The sequence below is a fragment of the Nilaparvata lugens genome, chromosome X (genome assembly GCF_014356525.2).
Source record: "Nilaparvata lugens isolate BPH chromosome X, ASM1435652v1, whole genome shotgun sequence".
NCBI classification, from domain to species: Eukaryota; Metazoa; Arthropoda; class Insecta; order Hemiptera; family Delphacidae; genus Nilaparvata; species Nilaparvata lugens.
In genome coordinates, this window is record NC_052518.1 from 92,597,076 (window position 1) to 92,621,655 (window position 24,580).

The 24,580-nt window shown below is 36.7% G+C and overlaps 1 protein-coding gene across 6 annotated transcripts in view; it reads right to left on the reverse strand.

Annotated features, from left to right (window-relative positions):
• Positions 1-24,580, reverse strand: part of LOC120354827 — an 80,184-nt gene that overhangs the window by 32,435 nt on the left and 23,169 nt on the right. For 3 of the 6 annotated variants that reach the window (XM_039442695.1, XM_039442696.1, XM_039442693.1), the window contains exons 2-4: positions 10,402-10,531; positions 2,191-2,467; positions 1,193-1,321 (exon numbers count right to left, since the gene is read on the reverse strand). In XM_039442695.1, the coding sequence (XP_039298629.1) occupies positions 1,281-1,321; positions 2,191-2,467; positions 10,402-10,531 (448 nt within the window). In that variant the 3' untranslated portion in view covers positions 1,193-1,280. Of the gene's footprint in view, positions 1-1,192; positions 1,322-2,190; positions 2,468-7,015; positions 7,197-10,401; positions 10,532-10,621; positions 10,757-24,580 lie in introns of those variants that run through there. The other 3 variants (XM_039442699.1, XM_039442697.1, XM_039442698.1) reach the window with 3 other exon arrangements.

Here is a 24,580-nt window from a genome sequence, read left to right on the forward strand (position 1 = left end):
AGATTTAGAGGATAAATTTTTCATGGTATTGTTGATTTAATAAAAGAAAATGTTTTCGTAAGTATCAATTTTTGATAAAGTTATTCAATTTACCGAAAATGACCAAAAATAACTCAACTAAAAGTTATTTTTGGTAATTTTTAGTAAATTGAATAACTTGCACAAATATTGATATTTTCAGAAAATGTTTGTTTTATTCAATCAACATTACCATGAATGTATACTCTAAATCTCATGAATTTATCTCCTACAGGATTTGAAATGTTCTGTCCCAAAGATTTAAACTTAAACATATTAAACTGCGGAATTTACGGCTCATTGCGAGAATCTAAGATTCGTGTGTGATTCTCAGTGTGGCATACGCAAACCCTGCTGCTCACAAATACAACATACTACATACTACAACTGTAGCAATAAAAAAAGCCACTCAAATTTATATTAAACATCGAGTGACCTGGCTGGCTCAGGTCTGGTGTCAGAGTTTGAGCTTTCAGGTTGCGACTGATCAATTTCATGACCTAACAACTGCTTTCAAGGCAGCCGGGGACCGACGACTTTACATGTCCATCCGAAACATGGGAGTAGCCCGAGAAAAATATCTTGCCCGGGTCGAGTTTCGAACCCGGGCCTCTGAATTATGAGGTCTTTCCATAAAATGTGAAATTGAAGTATCCCAGCAAAAAATCCCCGAAAAAGCAAGTGAAAATACTGCATAAAAATTCTGCCAGCAGCAAGATTCATACACAAATTGAGCAGCTCCTTCATCTTCTTTCAGCTCAATCGTTTTATTGGTTGGCAGCCTTGCATCCAAATCTGTCCATTGCTACTCTCTTCCATTATTTATAGGTAGCCCATGGCACCCAGATCCATTGTTGAGTAGGTAGCCGACAATGTATTAGTGTAATTTTTTATTTATCAACATTTCGATTTGAAAAATCAGCAAACAATGAAGAGAACGAGTTAATGTAACAGTTTCTGAGGCTCTATGCCAATATTCATTTTTCCTATTGAAACTAACATTTTTTTGAGAATCATTCTATTTCGAGTGAATTAATTAATTGTAGCTAAGTATTCAAAAAACGTTATTAAACAACCCCTGCTCAATTTCCAACAAATGATAATCAATTTGCAGGTTTCAAAAGTGTAATGTAGAGCGTTATGGGATATCATTTTCAAAAAATTATGCACTTACCTGAGTATCAAGCTCTAGAGGTTGTTGCCGGACTCAAAAAAATAGCACCAGTTTCATTCCTGATCAATGGACTCAATATAACACTTCATCAGAGCCGAGGCATCCGGTCATCTCTGGATTCGCCGATGACTGGACAGAAATTGATATGTAATGTTTATATTATTAAATTGAAAATAGAGAGAATAGCAGTGAAGCACTACCAGAATGAACATGAGGTGACCTCAGGTGCAGGTGCTTCTCTGCTATTCTCTCTCCTTGCCTAAAAACATATTGAATTTGTTTGTGAATTCTACAACATTCCATTAATTTATATTTTCTCATTCCATTATTTTCAATCAATGACAAAATTCCACTTAATGAATGTAGGGAGTTTGGTAACACCTTTTATATTGTAGAATTCTTTTCAAATATTTCCTGGATACATCAGAGAAGTCCAAAACAATTTTTTTGGCCAGAGCAAAATATGCTGGCGGGCCACAGAATAATATTATAAAAAACAAAACATGCATGATTAACCAATTGATTTTTATAGACAAGTAAAGTGAGATAAAAACTCACGAAGATTAGCAGTCTTGATTATATAAATAAAGACTGAAGCGTTTAGACTGACGAATCTACATACCCCTTTTAAAGGTGTTCAACAGATGATTAGCTAATAATAATAATAATATAATAATAATAATAATAATGAATAATAACAACAATAATAATAATAATTCTGAATGCATCAAAATTAGTGTTTTCCTTCTTTCTATAAAATTTGTAATAGATATGCAACACTCTGGTTTGCATTTTTAGGCATTTTTGCACATGCAGACCATTTTATAAATATTTTATTTGGCTTAGTGTATTCATGAGGTGGTTTTTACTCTTTGTTGTTGTTTTATACATATATTATAATATTGAAAATGAGTACATCAGATTCTCACTTTGTAAATTACATTCTTCTTTAATAAATATATTTTGTCTGTCTGTCTATTCTATTTTCGAGTACATACCCAGTGGATCTTGCAGAAGCTTCAATGGTAGTGGAGGCATTTGGACCACCACCATTGAGTATCCCCAAAAGACTTGTAAATGGCCCACTTCCTTCTGAAGTGATTGCTCTGTTTGTGAATGTTGGCCCACTTCCTTCTGAAGTGATTGCTCTGTTTGTGAATGTTGGCCCACTTCCTTCCGCGTGAGATTCTGGCTAATCTCTTCACGATTCTTCTCAATATCTAACTGATTGTTCAGTTTTGATGAGTTCCACGTCAAGGTTCTCAAACAGCACATCTACGCACATATTTCAAAAAATTAAAATTATGAAAAAGGTTCTCTCTAGAAGATTGTTCTATTTTGAAAAGTACTTATCCAAATCGAAAAACTTGTCACAATTAAAGTCACAGAAATAAGTAAAAATTATCCAAAAGCGTGGTGCACAACCTGAAAGTTAGAATTGAATTGCGTTAGGTACGGTATTCGTACAATGAATTTTAAATCACAAAAAAGTACCCCACAGATAAACATTGAAAAATGTACTTTCCTGAACACAATATAAAGCACACACAGTAGAAAAGCTGTGGTTCTCTTGAGAACTTTCATCCGAAGATGAACTTCCGGGAATTAAAACAAGAATGAAACCTACTTTAATATTAAAGCGAATTGTAGGCCTATATGGCGGTAAAAATAATTATTAGTGTAGTTTCCCCATTGAGAGTGGATTCACAACTATTGTTGTATTGAAGGAAAGACTTGAAGCAGCCTGACGCTGGCTATCTTATCTTGCCTGCCTGTCTGATAATGCCTCTATCGCTGGCTTCTTCAATAATAATAATAATAAAGAGACCCGGAATAACGGGAACCGTTCAAAAATATCATACAACGAAAGTGAGGAGGAAAAATTTTATCTATGACAATGGAACCTTGCCATTTAAGGATCATTGATTACATTGATCATTTTTTGAAAAATATTTCATATGGACGATAGTTGGCTTTCTCCTGCACGAATACATTAAACAATATTGAAGATACTATGTATATTATATTGTTTTACAATGAATATTGAAGTACTGTATGTGTTGAGTATTCCTCATTGTTCGCTGCAGCAAGCATTTCAAATGGGATATTGTAGATTTCATTCAAAATTTTCAGTTTTATTAATTCAAAGTTATTAAGACCAATGTATAGTTTCGGCTGCCAAGGAAAGCCGTACTCGTTAGTAACGGATGAGATGGGGAACGGAGTAAAAAACCTTGCTGACTTATAAACATCGGTCTTCTTAGCACTACTCTCTCTCAATTGACGTGCTCACTCGCACATCAGCCTTCTTTTTCTAGAGAAGTTCATTATTACAGTAGCAACACTCTCTCACAATATTGACTCGCTGACTCACACATCGGCCTTCTCTTTCTAGAGAAGTTATTATTATACACTACATTGTCTACTCATTCTACTGCTGTTCTAAGCTTCTAACATGACTGATCTGCTTTTGAGTAGATCAGAGAAGACTTCATTTTACTAAACACTATTTTTCTAAATCAACTTACAAGTTCATCAATATACGAGTGCACCATATAATATATAGATACATGCAGTAAGTGCTGAAGGGTGATAATAAGCAGGTGTGACTGTATTAGTGTGCTTTGGAAAACATTCCGAATCATTCTAAAAACCCAAGGCTAAGAATGACTAGACTATCATACTGTACATTAGTTTTTAGATTTTTAGCTTTTCTTCCGAATTGAAAACTACTTGTACCCTTCAATCACTTCATAAAAAGAAGCTTAACAGTAATTATTTCTTCAGATTGCGTTCAGATTTGCAAGGTGACCGGATTTTTGGAACCAGTAATTGTGGAATCAACTATGAAAAAGAGGGATTTTGGGAGCATATCTGAGGTCTCTACCTGCAAGGTGATTAGCAAACAATAGCCGGCCCTTTCGACAGGTTAACAGGCTTCTGTCAATGAATGAAAACCATTCATCAATTCATTTTTGGGAATAGTTATGTTAGGCCAACTGAGTAGAGAAATAATCTATTTTCATTACAGACAACTCCAAGAGCAAAAGGCCTCTTTTCCTACATGTTATTAGATCTAAGTTTCTTGATCTAATGGAAACTCGAAATTTATATTTTCCTGATCATATAGCGGAAATAATAATTCAACTTGAAAATGTGAATAAAGAGATATATGAAGTACATTTATATCTGAGTATAAGTATATTTATATTATATTAATGAAGCTGCCCCTGAACTTGGTAGAAAAAGTTGTGATTTCTGTTGATCGTAACTTGGTTTTCAACCAAGTTCAGGAAGGGAAACGTTTCTGCCCTTATTGCATCTTCTGGATACAATCCTTTACATGATTCTTTACATGAACCAAAAAAGCATAGCTACCGAGAATATAATACAGTCACTATTGGTGCTTGCAATTTATATTAAAGTTCTGATTTTTAATATATTATTTGGATACATGAGAGAAGTCCAGAACCAATGTCTTCATGCAAAATTTCCTTGTGCTAAATACAGAGTGGCACAAAAACCTCGTATTTTTTATTCGTTTTACAGTATTCAGCTATTTCTGCCAAATCCAAGAATCAGACAGATAAATTTTCTACCGCCTTTTTGCAGATTATAGGATTCTGAATAAAATGAGATCATTCGGAACTCTCTATCGCCAATGAGTACTGAGTTATGATTTTTCGAAAATGAGTAAAACTTTAAGAAAAAATCGATTCTGATGACTTTTAGTTTTTGATCAACAATATCTTTCGATTGTTACCATTTAGAGATGTATGATTAAAAATTCCTCTGGGCGTGTTTTTGTTCTCTACAATCTGAGATCAGGTAGAGCGCTTTATATCATATAGATTTCCAGGTACACATGACAACAATGCTCCGTGTATCGAACGGTCTATCACGCATATATCCAATCAACATTGCTGTACGGAATTATTGCTCGGGGTAGTGCATATAAAACTATACTTTCCCCTTTTATCAGTCATGCAAACAATATCCCACAGCCGCACTATTTAACCAATTTCAAGTTCTCAACATTACTCAACTCTATGTCAAAACCCTGATTTGGTATATTTTTAAGAGCAAGTTTTCTTTATTCACTAATAACCGCCACAATTACCAAACAAGAACTGCTCTGAACACAGGTATCATCACTCCTAGACTGCTTGAAATATTTACAACTACATCCTCGAATTATAAAATCAATATGATTTTCCATAAGGTACCAGAATTAATAAAAAATCCATCTCAAAATGAGCCATCTCAAGCAAATAGTCAACAAATGGATAATTAGTGTGAATCGTGAGGGAATGGAGAATTATTATGTAGCATCAATTTATTCTGATCGATGGTGGTCGAGTAGTGTGATAACATCGCAAGTATACTATAATATTAAAAATTGATATAGATATAAATAAAAATTGAAATAGAACATATAAATAGGGAAGTTCAAATGAATTTCTACGAAATTTCGATATAAACGATTTCTTGTAGTATCCTAATACTATTACAGTAATTATTATTTTACGTATGTAAGTAATATATCTTGTAATTAATCATTATTATTGCTCTGTTTCTTTTGTTTTGGTAATATGTTATGGTTTAGTGCTTATTATTGGTTGAAATTGTTTTGTTTTTCAATTGTATTGAATCATTGTCATATTTAAAATAATTATAGATATGACTATGATAGGTATGACTATGATACAATTATTGTATATTGAGTAGTAACGAGAGAACTCGTTCCTAGCACACAGGCTTTGTCCATGTGAGGAACCTTCTTCAAGTTTTGTATATGCATTTTGTATATTGTTTGTACTTTTCTAAGAAGAAGAATAAAGATAACGTTAGCACTCCTGGACAATAACAAATGTACAGTGTCATAGGCCAGTTTCACCCGGCAGAGACCTCGCTCCTGGAATATCATATTATGGAAGATCATATTTCATATTTTGCAGCTCTCCTGTACTTTCACATGGGGATCTTACGAATAAGCCGACAGATCTAACACCTACGCCGGCGTTTGCTCAAAGTATGACTCATCACTTTTTTCAAAGTCTAACTTCCTTAAAAATATAGATAGAAGATTTCTGATTTCGGATTTGGATTCAGAGACCCCAAATTCTTTAAAGCGTAAGTCCCGTTTTCAAAAATATCCGAAAACAAGGAAGTTATGGCTGTTTTAAATAAAGCTTTCTATTATCATATAATTATACGGTAAAAACGAACAGGTACTGTACTATATACAGTGCGTAAGTACTGTAGCTATTATAATACAACTTACACTGTATTCGTGTAGGAAATTTGTTGGGATATTTATCTTGATTTCTGTAAAATACCCAAAAATAAGGGAGTAAGATAACTTAGAAAAACCAACGTTTTCCTTCCGATTGACAAAACAGATTAAAAATTATTCTAAGACATATTATCTCTTGAACTAAAAACGTGTAACAGATATCCAGATCACAATTCAAACTATCAAGCTTTTCATAAATTTTATTTGTCTCCCCATGGCAGTAGGTTTGTGCCCAACGTTTTCACTTGAACATTTCTATGACAATTATGAAATTATGAATATAATTAGATGAATTAATTTAGAATGGAATAGGCAGTACATTCCTTTGATGTCTAACAAAATCTTTATGCTGGGATCACCAAAACTTAGTGTAGTTTTTTCTAAATACAGCAATGAATCAATAACAGAAACTAAAAACATGCTGAAGAAAGCAAGCAAAATTGAAAAACCTATAAATAATAGATTTTCAAACTATTCCAGGAACTAGACCGAGGAAAACAAAATCATTATAGAAATATCCTACTTACCAAACTTTTTCTGTTGGGAAATGGTTAAAGCTTCGAAATCTTCTTTGATCACTCTGCAAACTTCCATCCAACTTTTGGCGACATCATTCCGGTCCTTGTAGATGTCAAGACTTTTATCCCAAAGAGCAGGTCGGTTGCAAACTGCAGTAATCAACAGCTCCACATCAAACTCGGACATCGCCTAATGACAGGTGTCAAAGTCAAGTCAAGTCAACAACTGACAGTCAACAAGTGTCAACTGGAGAAGTGAGTGAGCAAGCACAGTGCTGCCGTAATGCGAAAAGCATAACCATTGTACCAACTATTCTAAATTATTGAAAAGACGTGACAAAACGAGGTTCCTGGATAGGAGTCACCATGTGAAAGACACGATTTGACTCAATGTACTTCGACAAAAAAACGTGAACACTGTTCAGTGATCAAGTTGCACGTCTCCTATCGTGTGAAAGTAGCCATACTGTACATTAGTTTTTGCATTTCACCTTTCTTCCAATTGATTACTTTTACGCTTTTACCACTTCAAAGAAAGTAAATGTAAATGAAAAAAACAGTGGTCAGAGAATAGGCTTATCTTGGAAATCTTGCAGTATACTAAAAGTATTTTTTATTGCAGAAATTTTCGTTGAAGCATGAACTATTATTCATTCATATTATCCAATAACTTACTTTTTCTCAAGAATTTGCGAATGATTGGTGGTTTTCTAATTACAGTATAAGAAAAAAACGTGTAAAACTTGATCTCTCCAAAACTGAATTTTTCCCGGGTAGTATCATGTAAAGTTCTTGGGTTGAATTTGAATTGCCATGCATGGCCGAACGTGGATAATAAAGAATTCGATGAGAGAAGAATGAACCATGTCTCCCAAATCGCTGTACAAATAGAATATAGTACAGATTTAATGTGATATTGAAATGAAATGGGAATAAATAATAATATGGATGTCAAACTACTGTATAAGCATATAGAATAATAGAGCATATATGAATATAGTATATAACATAAAACACGACAGACAAGAAGACGGGCAATATCTCATTGAACAAAAACAATCAATTGTTTCGACGACCGAAAACCAGTTTTCCAGTTCTCCGGTTGTGTGTGAGAGTGTGTACTCACAATCCTATAGCAGTTTGGGACTGTGTTAGTGAGTTCGACCACACTTTTTCGAAAGGCTACTACGGAATTGAAGCTTTCTCGATTGTACTAGTACTTCGTTCTAGCGTGTTTCGGACGCTATTTTCCAACCGATAATCATGAAAATGGTACCAAATTGTTCAGAAAGATTTGGACATCTCGCGCCGTACCGCCAAATTCCAATTTTCCAACTATAAAATGACTTTAAAATTTGATGAACTTGGAGAACATTTGGCAAAGTTTGACGTTCAATAGAAAAAAATTGATAAGTGATATCAATCGCCTGCTATTTATTTATTTTTTTTTTTGTAGAGATAATTCAGAATGAAGTTCACAATATTCTAGTTGAAATGCTGCAGCGATCGATGCAGGATCTCAAACACAGATTTCAATAATGTATTCGTGCAGGAGGAAGCAAACCAATACCATCCATCAAAATGAATGAATTAATTGAAATAAAATTAGAGGTAGAGGTAAAATAAGTGACTGATGTATTTATTTTTGTGTAATATTATTAATAATACCCCACTAGTGAAAGATGATGCAAGTTAGAAACTTCAGTTTCTTCCTTTGTGTATTCAAACTTTCAATATAATAGGCTTTTGAGCCCCAATTACCACGAATGAATATCTGGGACACATTTCAAAACTTATCATCTTAAGAAGAGATGATACAAGTTAGGATAGAGTTTTGTTCCATTGGGAACAAACCTTTAGCAATTCTTATTGAAAAAAACAGTTTTGTAATACAACAAAATACATAGGTCTCTTTCATAAAACTTCCAAGACTTAAAATACAGTAGTTCAACTAAACATTTGAAGCCTTTAATGTGAGATAATCTTTTATATTGGTGATATATCTACATTTTGAAGCAAGTATCTTGAATAAAACTCCAGTTACAATAAAACCAAAACTTATAAACTACAATTTGCTTTAGTATTTACAGAACAACTTGTCATTCATGTACTGTTCAGTGTTTACACTGGGAGTATGAGAGCAGACCACACATTAGGAAAATTGACAATTAAAAAAAAAATTTGACCAGAATTATTTCATTGCCTTGTGGCATTTTTATATATCTTTGAAGCAAAGCAGCTTCTCTTTACAAGATATATTTCTAATGACTCTGCATACGGTGATTATCATTAAAATTAATAATAATTGATTCTTCAAATTTATAAAATTATACAATTGATAAAAATTGTATTACTTCTTCGTCCAAGCTACTCGAATAGTCAATGATATTTTATTCAGTTTATTTACACTTTATCTACAGTTTCTATAGTTAACGTTATTATAATGTATAATTCAATTATTATTATAATGTATGACCATTTTCGTCTGTCTTTTAAAACATACAAACAAGTGAACATAACCTAAAATACATATGGCGCGAATGTATAGTGGATTTATAAGCACGATTTTGGGCATATAACTAGCAGAGCACTTTTAGTTATTGGTAGCCTTAGATGACATCATCCGCCTGTGGGTTTTTCGTCTCTGCAACGGAAAAACGTGTTTGTTGGCGTGCTGTTAGCTATCGGTGGAGCAATACCTAACAGAACGTCTCTGCAACGAAAAAAAATAAAAATAAAAAGTCAAGTCCGCGCTGTTAGCTATGGGCGATGTTAAGAGTCGACTTTGCAACCGGGGGTTAGATTCATGTATTTTTTACAATAATAATTGCATCCATTTATGAAAGTTTCATGGTCAACTATTTCTCTTATTATTCTATGCTGGTTGAAAATACTGAATGAAAGATAAGATGAGTTGATTAGTCTAATTTTATTGACATAACTTCCTGAGTCTCCTTCATGTCTATAATTTGTTTTCGCCAAAAGTACAAAAAATACTTTATAATTTTTCATCAAAAGATATTGAATTCACATAAAATTGCAAAAGTACAAAAATAACTTGATTATCAAACTAAATGAGGCACATTTTCAAACATATTTGTACCATATTGTTCAAAGTTTCCTCTTAATTTCTTCTTCAAAGTTGGGGTTCTAGATACATTACGGTATAAATAAGCATACAGTTGAACGTCACCAATTTAAAAATATAATCCAATGAACTCAAGTTCAATATTCTACAATAAGCTATAGATGGTCATTGTACATGCTAGGCAGAACATAAACATAAACAACTGGTTTGCCAGTCGGCGCAGTTGAGGGAGCACAAGACGAGACATGACAGAAATGATCTATAATATAATATTTATAAAAATTATAATCTAATAATATTTACTTACTTTTTTAAAAGACACACCGTTTGCCGGTTGCTGGACGTTTTCTCCGGGGTTGGATGTGGAACCCATTGCTAGCCTCCGATCCAATTGTTCCGGAAACTTCCATGACACGAGATGCAAAAGAGGGAACTTCCTGAAAATGAATTGAAATTCACTTCATTTAGAAAAAGTCTAATTACTTTCAACATGTACATAATTATTATAAAGGTGCGTACAGACTGACTTGTGGCTTGTGACGGACTGATGACGGCAGTTCGCGTTACTCAAGACGGAGTTCTGGTACATGCCACTAGAGCTGCACTACTTGTCGTTCTCGCGCTCTCTCGCACATATCTCTTTCTTTCTTCCACTCCCTCCGGAAACGCGCTCTCTCGCACATATCTCTTTCTCTCTTCCACTCCCTCCTATCACCTCTGCCACGCTCCTACTGTCACAAACACAATCTCAAAGCACACTCGGTTCACACATCACTAGGGATGGGTATCGATACATCGATGTTTCAACATCAAACATCGATGTTTTTAACATTCTAACACCCGTTAGATGCACTTCATTTCAGTATTTCCTAGTGGAGAGGCGCGCTCAAGGACAACTCAAGGATCAAAATTTCAAACACATAACTTTTGACACAATCCTCAGATTTCATCGTACTAGACTTCATCCTTCTCGGTTCGTCACGGCGGTTCAAAATCATGCATAATAAGTCAAATTCGGTCGAAAAATGGAAAATTTATTGATGAGTGTACTTAAGCCCATATTCCAATACACAGAAAATGATCAATTTCTATATTCAAAGTTGCATGTCTTGTGAAATACTTCTGATAAAATTTCCAAATCTAGTGAGAATGTGGAAATTGTCCCCCTCTACCCACTCCAATAAATAATACTTTCGATTCCAAAACAATTTGGAAGTTAAGATTTTAAAAATGGCGATTTCAGCTTTTACATTTTTTCGTAATTTTACTGTTGATCAAGAGTTTCTAAAACGAGTCTGATACATCATAGAGACTTACGATTGATTACAAATTGTAGATAAATTCATCCTCTACGAGCTCAGTTGCCTAAAATCCATCTTGAATCACTTTTCGCTATCATAGAACTGCCAAAACCGTTAATATGAGAAAAATATCTACAATTTCCGGATTTTTTTCAACAATCAAATCTCACTTTACAACATATTTTTTCATGAATTGTTTACAGCAGATGAAATAGAAAATTCTATTGTACATTTCAAGATCATGTAATAATTTTTATAATAAGGGGTTACCGAGATACATAGCTTTGAATATAGAAATTGGCCTTTTCTTATGTATTGAATATGAATAAGTACCTACACTCAACAATAAATTTTCTATTTTTTGACCGAATTTGACTGTTGATGCATGATTTTGAACCGCCTTGGTGAGCCGAGAAGAATGAAGTGAAGAATGAAATCTGAGCATTGTGTCAAAAGTAAAAATTATAAGTGTTCTCACTAGATTTGGAAATTTTATCGGAAGTATTTCACAAGACATGCAACTTTGAATATAGAAATTGGTCATTTTCTGTGTATTGGAATATGGGCTTAAGTACACTCAACAATAAATTTCCCATTTTTCGACCGAATTTGACTTATTATGCATGATTTTGAACCGCCGTGACGAACCGAGAAGGATGAAGTGTAGTATGATGAAATCTGAGGATTGTGTCAAAAGTTATGTGTTGAGGTGCCCTTAAGCGTGCCTCTACTAGGAAATACTGAAATTAAGTGCATCTAACGGGTGATTCTTGCCCATGAACTTATGTCATTGTGCGAAATATCAATGTGAGGACAAAGTAGATGGTGATGATGGTTGAAGCTGAAAATTAGGTGTTTTTTTCCACAATACAAGGAGCATTGTTGTCAGGTATACCTGGAAATCTATATGACATAGATCGCTCTACCTGATCTCAGATTGTATAGCACAAAAATACGCCTAGAGGGATCTTGAAATATACATCTAAATTGTAACAATCGGAAGATATTGTTGATTAAAAACTAAAATTCATCAAAATTGATTTTTTCTTCAAATTTTACTCATTTTTGAAAAATTATAACAAAGTACTCATTGGAGATAGAGAGTTCCGAGTGATCTCATTTTTTTCAGAATTATATAATCTGGGAGAGATTTGGCAGAAATAGCTGAAAACTGAGCCGAAAATACGAGGTTTTTGGGCTATCTTGTATCTAGCACAAGGAAATCTTACATGAAGAAATTGGTTCTGGACTTCTCTTATGTACCCAAATAATATATTAAAAAATCAGAACTGCAATATAAATTGCAAGCACACCCCCTTTTTTATGTCTATATTGACTGGACTAATAGTATCATCCATAAAAACGTAGGGCGATAAACGATGTTTAAAAACATTGATGTTCAAAAACATCGATGTTTACTGTTCGATGTTTTTCACTTATCGATGTTAGGATGGAAAAAACATTGATGTTCAAAACATCGATGTTTTGTCTTTCGATACCCATCCCTACACATCACCACCCAAGTCAAGGATATAGGCCTACTCCTGCCAATTCCATCTTTTTGAATCATGTTATTGATTTATAGGATATTATAAAATACTTTAAATAATATGCGTTATTGCACTCTCATACTTTTGTAAGAACAATTTATTTTATAAGCACTACGTTGAAGCTATGTTCATTTATTCTTAAGTGAGATATAACGGTGCATTTTGGCACACATAAAATTTATTTGTTAAAATGAATTATTAGGTCTCATGGAAAGAAACCAGAAACTTTTATCAACAATTATATTATCAGTCGAATAAATAAATAAATAAATAAATAAATAATTAAATAAATAGATGAACAAATAAATAAACAAATAAATACATACATAAATAAATACCTTTATTGTCACAGAATGTTTACACATTTTAGACAACGTCATGTTGGTAACTCTAGTAAATACAAGGCAAACATGAGCCTGCAACAACAAGCACACAAAGTCAATTTTACAAAGTTCAATACTGTACATCCATTAAGCGGTCGTCACACCAACGTCTGCTAGCGGTAGGGAGCTCGCTCCCGCGGAGGTAGTTTTTCTGGAAGAAGTTCACACCAAAAAACGTCCGCCAGCGGTAGTTTGGTTTTGTTCTTGTTTTGATGAGGCTGGTTCTCTAGAAGTGGGGGAAGGCCGGCAATAAGAGCGCTACCGATGGCGAAGTTCTGTAGTTTGCTTTCCATGTTATTAGATTGGCCATGTCAGACCGAGCTCACTACCGCTAGCGGTACTCCCACTAGGAGACGTTTCAAAAGTTCGCCTGGCTCGCGAAGTGAAACTACCGCCGAGGTACTACCTCCGCGGTAGCGAGCTCGGTGTGACCTGCACAACTTAATAACATGGAAGGCGAGTTTTTTGACTTCGCTACCGCCGCGGACGCGAGCTCGGTGTGACCTGCCCTTTAGGGATGGGTATCGAAAGACAAAGCATCGATGTTTTGAACATCGATGTTTTTTCACCTTAACATCGATATGTGAAAAACATCGAACAGTAAACATAGATGTTTTTGAACATCGATGTTTTTTAACATTGCTGTATCACCCTACGTTTTTATGGATGATACCAAGGTACCTAGAATACAGGTATTCTAGGTACGTTGGATGATACTATGAAGACTATTAGACTATTTATTTTTCACTTTAGAGTGACTCAGATAGTGAAAATCAATTTCCTCTTTTATGTATATGTAAAAGAAAAGGACAGAGCTTTTGAAAAATAGTTGACAATGAAGAAATATTATTGATTGGCAGCAACCAAACTGAAATTTTATAAATTGTTTGTAGGTAATCAGACTTAACGTTTGGCAATGGAGATTGATATTTAATCAAATTTTGAAAAAATCTTATATTCTAAAATATTGTTCTATGGATTTGAATAATTGTTTAATATAAAACAAATTAAGACGGTATTTTTTTATCCAAATTTTGTAAAAAGAATAAATTTGAACTAATAATATTACTTTTTTATTAAATGGATGATAAGAATGATAAAATAATTTTTAATGAATAAATACTCAAAAAGCATGTCGAAAACGATGGATTGATACAAATCAGCAGAAAGTCAAAACTTATGCGAGATCTTTCACAAGAGTGATCTATATTCACGAAAAACACTAAACATAATACTACACTAAATATGACAAAGATATTGATTATATTCTGTTACTATTGCTCTATATTGTTACTATAAGCTCTCAAGATAATCTTCTTCAAACAAAAAAACTTAAATCAATTTGAAAAATTGGAATTGTTTTTACTTTTTAACTGGGAAAAACATCAGATGACTGATGTCTAGGTAAAACCATCAATAAGTGAAAAACATCGAACAGTAAACATCATGTCAAAAACATCGATGTTTGATGTTGAAACATCAATGTTTAAAAACATTGATGTATCAATACCCGTCCCTACTTTCCATGTTATTAGATTGGCCACGTCAGACCGAGCTCACTACCCCTAGCGGTACTCCCACTAGGAGACGTTTCAAAAGTTCACCTGGCTCGCGAAGTGAAACTACCGCCGAGGTACTACCTCCACGGTAGCGAGCTCGGTGTGACCTGCACAACTTAATAACATGGAAGGCGAGTTTTTTGACTTTGCTACCGCCGCGGACGCGAGCGGTACACTCTAAAGGGCAGGTCACACCGAGCTCGCGTCCACGGTGGTAGCGAAGTAAAAAAACTCTCCTTCCATGTTATTAAGTTGTGCAGGTCACACCGAGCTCGCTACCGCGGAGGTAGTACCTCGGCGGTAGTTTCACTTCGCGAGCCAGGTGAACTTTTGAAAGTAGGGACGGGTATCAATACATCAATGTTTAAAAATGTGGCCAATCTAAGAACATGGAAAGCGAACTCCAGAACTTCGCCATTGGTAGCACATGCGCAGAATACCGAGACTCACACGTGACAATGAGTCATTTGCATGCCTACAGCGACGCAACATTTTGTGTTGCAGTCGGAATTGAGCTATTGTCATTTGCATTGTCTTCCATTGTTGCATTGTCATTTTCATTGTTCATCATTTTATTTAAATTATTTAATTATATTTCTTCAATCTTCATCTATTCTTAATCAACTATTGCTTCAATGATGAGCATAATTGAAGAAGTGAGGAAACGACCCATAATATGGGATTTCAGAAACAACAATTATAAAGAGGCGAAGTACAGCACTCTGGTTGCCGGCCTTCCCCCACTTCTAGAGAACCAGCCTCATCAAAACAAGAACAAATCCAAACTACCGCTGGCGGACGTTTTTTGGTGTGAACTGCTTCCAGAAAAACTAACTCCGCGGGAGCGAGCTCGCTACCGCAGAGGTAGTTTTTCTGGAAGCAGTTCACACTAAAAAACGTCCACCAGCGGAAGTTTGGTTTTGTTCTTGTTTTGATGAGGCTGGTTCTCTAGAAGTGGGGGAAGGCCGGCAACCAGAGTGATAAGATAGAGTAAAAGTTTGGAAAGAACATATTCCTACTCACCAATGACTCAGTGACAGTTAGGAAGACCAATAACACTCTTTTAAACTTACTAGAATATCAAATTCTTGAATGAATTCCTACTCAACCACACCGACCAAGAGTTGAACACTACAACACTACAACTGGTAGGCTCCAGGATAATGTACAGCCACAGTATACATACAGTATGGAAACTCGGCTAGTACCCTTGCACAAAAATCTGCCATCTTGTTAGGAAGTTCCGCATTGTAATAGTATTGATGGGAGGTTCGGATCACTTTACTGATCCGGATCAATTGATCTCGTTCACTGCTGCGAGCCAATCAGAAGACCAGGATTGGAGCTTTCTAACGTCACGTGACGTGTCTAGTATTTGTGCCATGTAAAAAGCATTGGTTGGATAGGGGTTTGATTGATAGTTTCCATTCTGTATCTATTCTGGGGAACGGCGGATGAATACTATAGACTGAATTAGAGCTTGAGCTGAACAACGCATGTGCAACTGAACAGCTGACCTCTAGTGGAGCATCAGAGTACTAGAACTACTGTATAGCAGCACTAAATGATATTGAGTAACGCATATTATGTGTTATGGATGGAGCTGCTATATAACAATGAGAGGAAAACCGTGAAATATTACATCAGATTGAAGAGATTCTATGTTCTACAAATTTACGATAAGCATTCTTCTTTACGATGTTGGAGAGTTATAAGCCCTGAAAGAGCAAAAGATTGGATGAAAACCTGTCATTTCAACATTTTTTTACAAGTTCAAGGGCGAATATTTCGAAAACTGTTGGAAATATAACAAAACTCCACTGATAAAAAACTGTGAATAATTCATCAAGCTTCATTTCTGAATAGTTACTCATGCTATGCTCATTCCCAAGCTATGTGTGTAAACACTTTAGCACAGAGGGTAGGTGTTTATTCTACAGAGGCTGGCTCAAACAGCACTCTGGTTTGTGGACTGTATCAATTACATCGAGAACTTTTTGGGGTTACCTGGCATCGGGTAGCAAGTTGAACAATTTAAATGGCTAAGTGCACAATAACATAAGCATATCTTCATGTCCAAATCCTCCTTGCTTCTAGGATCCCGGGTCCAGATCACGATATGAGATGAGACGACACTTGTAATAAATCACAATAAATCAATAGATCACTTTGCAAAAATCGACATTACAAGAAGTGAGCTGTTTGATTGGCTCGCAAACGGCAACTGGCGCAATTATGCTATACACATCACCCTTCAATTGCCCCCTCCACCACACAATGCCAGACAACAAAGGGGAACCTTCATATAATGTCTGAACATTCCGCCCACCTTGGAAGAACTTCCAATAACACAAAAAAAACCACCTATAACGAACCCTACTAGGGAAACTAGGAAAAAAAATATCTTCACTCCTCAGGGGACATTGAGGAGACTTATACAAAAGGAGTAGGAGGCCCACGGAAAGGAGAGGATGGGACGAGAAATAATGACTATATACAACCACTACAGATAAAAACAAGAAACAAAGCAACTTGGGAACCTTTTCCACATGTAAAACAAGAAATAAAAAACTATCCACTAAACTTATTGAAGTTCCCTTCAATAAGGCCTAATCTTCATCAATAGGGAGGAGACATACCCTATAGACAGCCCTAGTGAGACTTCCTTTTGCAGTCTGTACCTCCACCACTCTCACAATTCCATCCTGTCCAGGGAATATCTTCGTTATTCGACCAAGCCTCCAGTGAAGAGGGAGTAGGTTACTTTCCTTTAAGAGAGCCATACGTCCAATGTTAACATTACTATGTTTTCTGTACAATTTTGTTCGGGTTTGCAAGCTAGATACATACTCCAATTGCCAACGTTTCCAGAATGAGGATACAATTCTTTTGAGTAAACTCCATCGATTTCTCAAGTTCACCGATTGAATTGATTCCTCTGAGTCTTTACTCTGTGTTGCTAGAGTAATTTTTCTTGCTTCCAATTCAATCTGTTTGGAATTTTCATCATCATTACCGTGGGTTTGGTGTGGCCAGCACTCCAGTGGTTTGTCTAACCAATCAGAACCATTCCACCACAGAGAATTACCAATCAATTCATTGAGCAATATTCCTCGACTAGCACAATCAGCTAGATTACATTCGGTTGACACATATCTGAATTGCTCTGTAGACAGGTGTTCCTGTATTTGTCTTACACAATTTGCCACAAACCTAGCCCAACGATGAGGTGAAGACCAAATCCAACTCACTGCCACAGTTGAATAAGTCCAAGCTGCAATATAATCTATGTATATAATTTTTGAAAGCACTTCTTGAACTTCATGTAATAATCTAGCTACTAGGACAACCACACAAAGCTCCCATTTCTTCACTACCTCCACAGATGCTATATCATCCCAGTCACATCCCGATTGCCATAAACATTGAATTATACTCTTGAAGGTAAGCATGAAAGGTGTCAAATATCCTAATGGATCAAAAATTTGTGCTAAAGTTGATTGATGTGCTAAACATTTCGTTTTGTAGCTAGACTGGATGGAACCTTCACCCTGTAGAAGAGGTAGTAAGTAGTAACCAATTGGATTCAATTGGAAGCCAAGAATTTTAATGGTTTTATCAGACTCCAAAGTGAAATCTTTTGCATCAATAACGCAATGCTCTGGAGGGAGATTTGATAGAATGGTAGAATGATTGCTGGCCCACTTTAGCAATTCAAATTTCCCTTTGCTTAACAATTCAGTAAGCTGCAGTTGCTTGGTTGCTTCCATTGGTGAGACTGATGTAACTATATCATCCATGTAAGTAGAAAACTGTAAGGCTTCAGAAGCCGCAGGGAACTTTTTTCTTCATCTTCAATAAACTGATGCATAGTACAAATGGCAAGAAATGGCAATGATGATACACCATATGACATAGTTGTTAGAGTATACTCTTTCATTTCTTCTCCCTTTTCGGATTTTGTCCATTTTATTTCAACATTATCCTGTCTATCATCATCTAACTCTTCCAAATTTCCTTTCTCCCTTTCAAAAACATCTTCTCAAATTTCCTTTTTCGGTATGGGTCTTCCCATTGGTTTGATTTCATGTGGACTATGAATCACTTTCAACTCTTTCCCTAAATTACCATTGATCGGTAAATAACTGTTGAAGGCTATACCTTGTTTACCTGGAACTTCTTCTAAATTATCTCCCAATTCTTCTTCTTGATTCCTGGGAACATTTTCTCTGACATTAGTTTTACCTTCAAGATATCCCGATCTCACTTGTATTTGTTTCCTTGGATGGTAATTCTACAATGTATCTACCAGTATTCAAATGACAAACAGTTGATTTGTATATCTCCTCACAAGCCATTTCACTTTCCAATAATTTTTTTGTCCTAGGTGGCTCTTCTACAACCCAAAATCGCTTCACCAACTCTTCTAAATTAGCATTGATAATACATGCACAGATTATTTGAGATAGTAGAACTCTCCTCTGATACCTTACCCATCAGGCAGTAGCCCCATACAGTTTCTAGGGCAGATTGTGTACCCACTGGTCCAATCACCTTTCTTCCAGTCAGAATGAAGGGGAAGTATTCAGCACCCAATAAAATATCAACCTCATCTGAAAGGAAAAATTCAGAATCTGTTAGCTCCAGTCCTTCAATATGTGCCCAGTACGCATTTTTTATCTGATTTGTAGCTGCTATTTTGTTGACTCCCGACGCGGTAATTTTTAATGAAGGGGAGTTTGGTGTTTCAAATTCACAGTTAGCAATTTCATCTGTCACTTCCAGTTTAGTATCAGATAATCCATAGATTGGCAAACTGTGTGTTTTCTGTACCACTAAACCCAGTTTTTTCATGCATCACCTTGTAATAAATGACTCAGTGCTTGCACTATCTAATAATACTTTGACCTTATGATTATTGCCTTGATTACCTCGAACTCCCAATTTAACAGTTGGTAACAATACTAAGGAACTATTTACATTCGAAAATACTTTCTTAGCTGAGTCAGTAACAAATGTTTGATGGCTTTGATCAGCGACGACGTGCACGTCTACCCAGCTCATTTGTTTATTACCGGCCAATGTGTTGGTGTTTTCAACAGGCGGCTGTCTCGGCTCTAAATGGAGGAGCGAATGATGACGCGAATTACAGTGACTGCACGGCTTCCTTCTTCTACAATCTCTAATAAAGTGCCCTACCAATAAACAGCATATACATAGTTTCCATTCTTTTACATATTTTAATCTATCAGACAGTTTGAGATTCAAGAACACTTCACAATTTTCCAGTTCATGAGAATTATTACATTCAATATATTTCAGCTCGTCCAATTTCGATTCAACAACCATAGCTGAAGCTTTGTAATTTCCCATAGTGGGTTTTGATTTCCCAAACTGCTTACATGAGCAGGCTTCTGACGATGTAGATGACCCCAATAAATCAGTGGATTTGGTAGCCTCTAAAATAACAGCTTCATCATTCAAAAATATTTGGAAGTTTTTCAAATCATATACTGTTCCATTTCTTAGCAGTCTCTGCCACTCCTCTCTCAATTCTTCAGTCAGTTTTTTATGTAAGACAAATAATAACAGAATCGACCTGACATTAACTGAATGACCAATTGGTTTTAGTGCTGCAATATAAATTTTTGTAGCAAGTCTGGTTGCTTATCAACTGCTGGCATATCAAAAATTGCTTGCAAGTATGTGTCAGTCAGCTTGTAAGTCATTGTAGTGATTCAATAATATTTTCCATGCCTCAGCATAATGATCACTTGTCAATGGGACTACAGAAATGACTGACAGTGTGTATGGGCCAAGCCATTTGAATCGACCGCGCTCACCCACGGGCATCTAGCATGCCACTGCCATCAGCTGCTCTGAGGTCGCCTAGCTCAATATGTAGTTGGCACTGTTCTCCCTGTTTTCCCACGCCTTTTTGCTTCCCAGTTCACTTCCGCTTGTAACCCTTGCTTTAGGAAGCTTGTTGTCCTGATGCCACACGGTTGTGTCTCCTTTTAAAGAAGTTATAAATGTATTACCGCTTCGCTTGTTTGAATTTAAACTACTACCGCGACTAGTTAGGAAAAGTTATTGTTAGAGTACTCCGCTAAATATCTAGATTTGGATTTTCTTTGTGTAATCTCTTTGCTGCGACATGGGCCCATGTATTCATCATCGCCAGTGCAAGTGAATCCTGATTATCTGTACGTGTTGCCACCTACCAGAACGAGGAGACCGCTCTTACAGTCTACTGTGAACCTGCCATACCCAAACGAGACGCCTTTAAAGGTAACAATTTTATTTTCTGAGCTACTAAGTAATGTGTTTAGAAGTCCACCTCATTGGCTCTAACACGAAACCTGGTCCACCGCGGCCACATATTGGAGGAAAAGCGACCTACGAACAGTGAAATTTTCTTTGTGAGTTTTCTTGGAAAATCGTAAATTTTCGATTCAGATGTTTTCGACCGCCATCTTGTATCGAAATCTGAAAACATCAGTTAGTGACTTATGATATCGACTATCAAGCTGTTAACTATCGAACTTTTACACCCTGTTCGACATAACCTAAAAAGTTTTGTTTTGGTTTTGACCTTCAGTGCCTAACAGTCAGCTACAAACTTTTACTGCTTATGGTGTGTTTTCTTACCGCTAAACATAGTGAATTACTGCCTATCTTTTATTAATTGTGAATATTGATCTACAAACTATTGATTTTGAACATTGATCTTGAACCATTTCTTGTTAAATATGAACTTTTTCGGCCATTAACTTAAACTGTTCTGACCACTAATCTGAGCTTTTTTGATTGTAAATTTCAATCCGGTAACCTATTTTTCTATTTCTGTATGATTATTCATAACAACCATGGCATCGAATTTTCTATTATTGAATACCAAGCTAAGAAGGTTGCACCAATCAATATCTTCTCTAGCTGATAAGTATAATGAACAAGTACCTATGACTTGTAGTGAATTTTATTTTGGTCTGGATAAAAAATTTGATAAATTAATGAGTGAATATGAGGAAACAGATAAAGAGTCGCTATCTGAGGAAGTTATCTTGGAGTTTGCTGAACTGCAAATCCAATCCCAAACCAGTTTTGATAGTATCAAGCTGGTTGATACCATTCCTAAACATGCTGTTACCGCTAATGAACTACCAATTAATAATTTTGTGAAACCTCAGTTGCAGATACCCACATTTTCAGGCAAACCTCATGAATGAAATGTTTTCAAAAATGTTTTTGATGCTGCTGTTCACACCAGTAAAGACTATCCCAGTGAGGCCAAATACCATCTTCTAACTTCATATTTAAGTGGTGACGCTTTGACCTTGGTTCAAAATTACGCAAACACCGCTGAATGCTACAAAGCTGCCTATGACAGCTTGCACAAACGATACAACAATATCCGGTATCAAGCATATAGTTTATATAATAAATTCGATACCTTTGTTCCTTCTATTACTCTGGCTGAAACTTTGAAAAAATTTTCTATCGAGCTCAACCAAGCCAAACGATCGCTATTTAACATGAACCTGAACCAAGCTGATTTTTTGATTACCATGATGTGCATTCACAAATTACCGCTTTCTGTCCGCACCAAATTTGAAGAATCCATACCAGATGATCAAGTTTCCACTTTTGACTGTTTATTGAGTTTTGTGGCTAGTCAAGAAAAATCTCTGGAAGTGACCGCACTAATCCGCAAATATGACCAAGTAATTAGCATTGAATATGTAGATCCCGTTTCTGTTAAAGCTGAACCTAGCACAAGTAATTATCAACAGAGAAAGCAGCCCTTCTCTTCGACTAAAACTGGGTATCCAATCAGTGGTGGCATTTGTGTTCTTTGCTCAGAAGGACATCAATTGTATAGATGCGACATTTTCAAAAGAGAATCAGTATCCAAATACAATCAAATTGTAAAGCAACACAAAAGGTGCTTTGTTTGCCTAGGGTCTCACCTGAAAGCAAATTGCAACTCAACGATTTGCTGCAAGAATTGCCACTCTAATCACCATCATACACTTCTGTGCAATAACGCTAACAATCTTCAATCATTACTTTTTAAAGAACAACACTCTGAACATCGGTTTGCTGAGCTGCACCAAGCACCAAATCAATATGGACGCCCGCATACCGGTACTAGCCAAAACACCGCGCACCATGCACCTCCTCCTGGTTTCAGCCTGCTACCTGTGCCGACTTTTGCCGCTGCCCCACCGCAACCGCCAGTAAGCTCTTATCATGCACCTTCTAGCAGCACACCAAACCTGGCTATCAGCTCTAATCTGCCTCCTAGTTTGCCGCCAGCCAACAGTTGTGCATCTCCGCCCGTAAGTTCAAGCCCTGCCTCCAGTGCACAATATATAACAAACAGTTCTATATCTTCTATACCACACACTTTGAGTGGCTGCACTCAGGTTAAGGCCGTACATGCTTCTGCTTTACTTGGAACCGCTGTCATTACAGTCTTGAACCAATAGAATCAACCCTTCTTGTTGAGTGCTGTGTTGGACTCTGCTTCCATGCGCTCCATTATCACCACCCGAGCCGCCAATGCAATGGGTTTAGTTGTTGTGCCCGCTCAAATCCAACTGAATGGAATCTCTGAAAAAAGTACATCTGTCAAAGGCATTGTGCAGTTAAGAATATTGTCCGAACCTCAATTTGATATTGCTCTTTCTACCGAGGCTCTTGTATTAGATCAAATTGCTGGCAATCTTCCTGTCTTTCAGCTTCACCCCGCACTAAAGAATTCGTTTGCGCATCTGGACCTCGCTGATCCTAATTTTGATGAGCCTGCTGAAATCGACCTACTGATTGGTGCCGATTCATACTCCAACATCTTTATATCCGCAGAAAATTCCATTATTCCTGGTAACCCTGCCGCCTTTGCCACAATCTTTGGTTACATTCTAAGTGGTTACATTTTGAGGACTTGCCTGCACCGCTCAACGAAATGCAGCTCATTTGCACTATGTTTGCACAGGAAGCACAGCTCAACACCATCATGAACAAATTTTGGGAAACCGAAGAGGCCATCCCCGTTCGAAAAGAGTCATCGCCCGAAGACGAGTTGTGTGAGAAACTGTACCAATCCACTACTTATCACACCTCTGAAGGAAGGTATGTTGTGGCACTGCCTTTCAAATCTGCCGCCTCCCGCCGCTCCGCTCTGCCGCCTCCGCCTTTTGCCGCCTCTGAGTCGCCGCCTCCCGCTGCCTCCAACCTGCCGCCTCCCGCCGCTCAGCTCTGCCGCCTCCGACTCGCCGCCTCCCGCTGCCTCCGATCTGCCGCCTCCGGCCGCTCCGCTCTGCCGCCTCCGCCTTTTGCCGCCCCTGAGTCGCCGCCTCCTGCTGCCTCCGATCTGCCGCCTCCCGCCACTCCGCTCTGCCGCCTCCGCCTTCTGCCGCCTCCGACTCACTGCCTCATTTAGAACAATCTAACAATGTTATTGTTAATAGTTTGGTTTTACCCGCATAACCTGTGACTGTCCGCGTCGCTTCGTTATAGCCGCCTTGTGTTATCCACTCTGCCACAACATCCTGATGACCACACCGCTGTTTGCTGCTTTGCTTCACTTAGCTGTTTTGATGATCGCACCTCTGTTGACGCTCAGCTCCACTTCTATGACTGCACCGCAGTTCATGTCTATGCGCATTCCGCAACTTGTGCTGTGCTGCC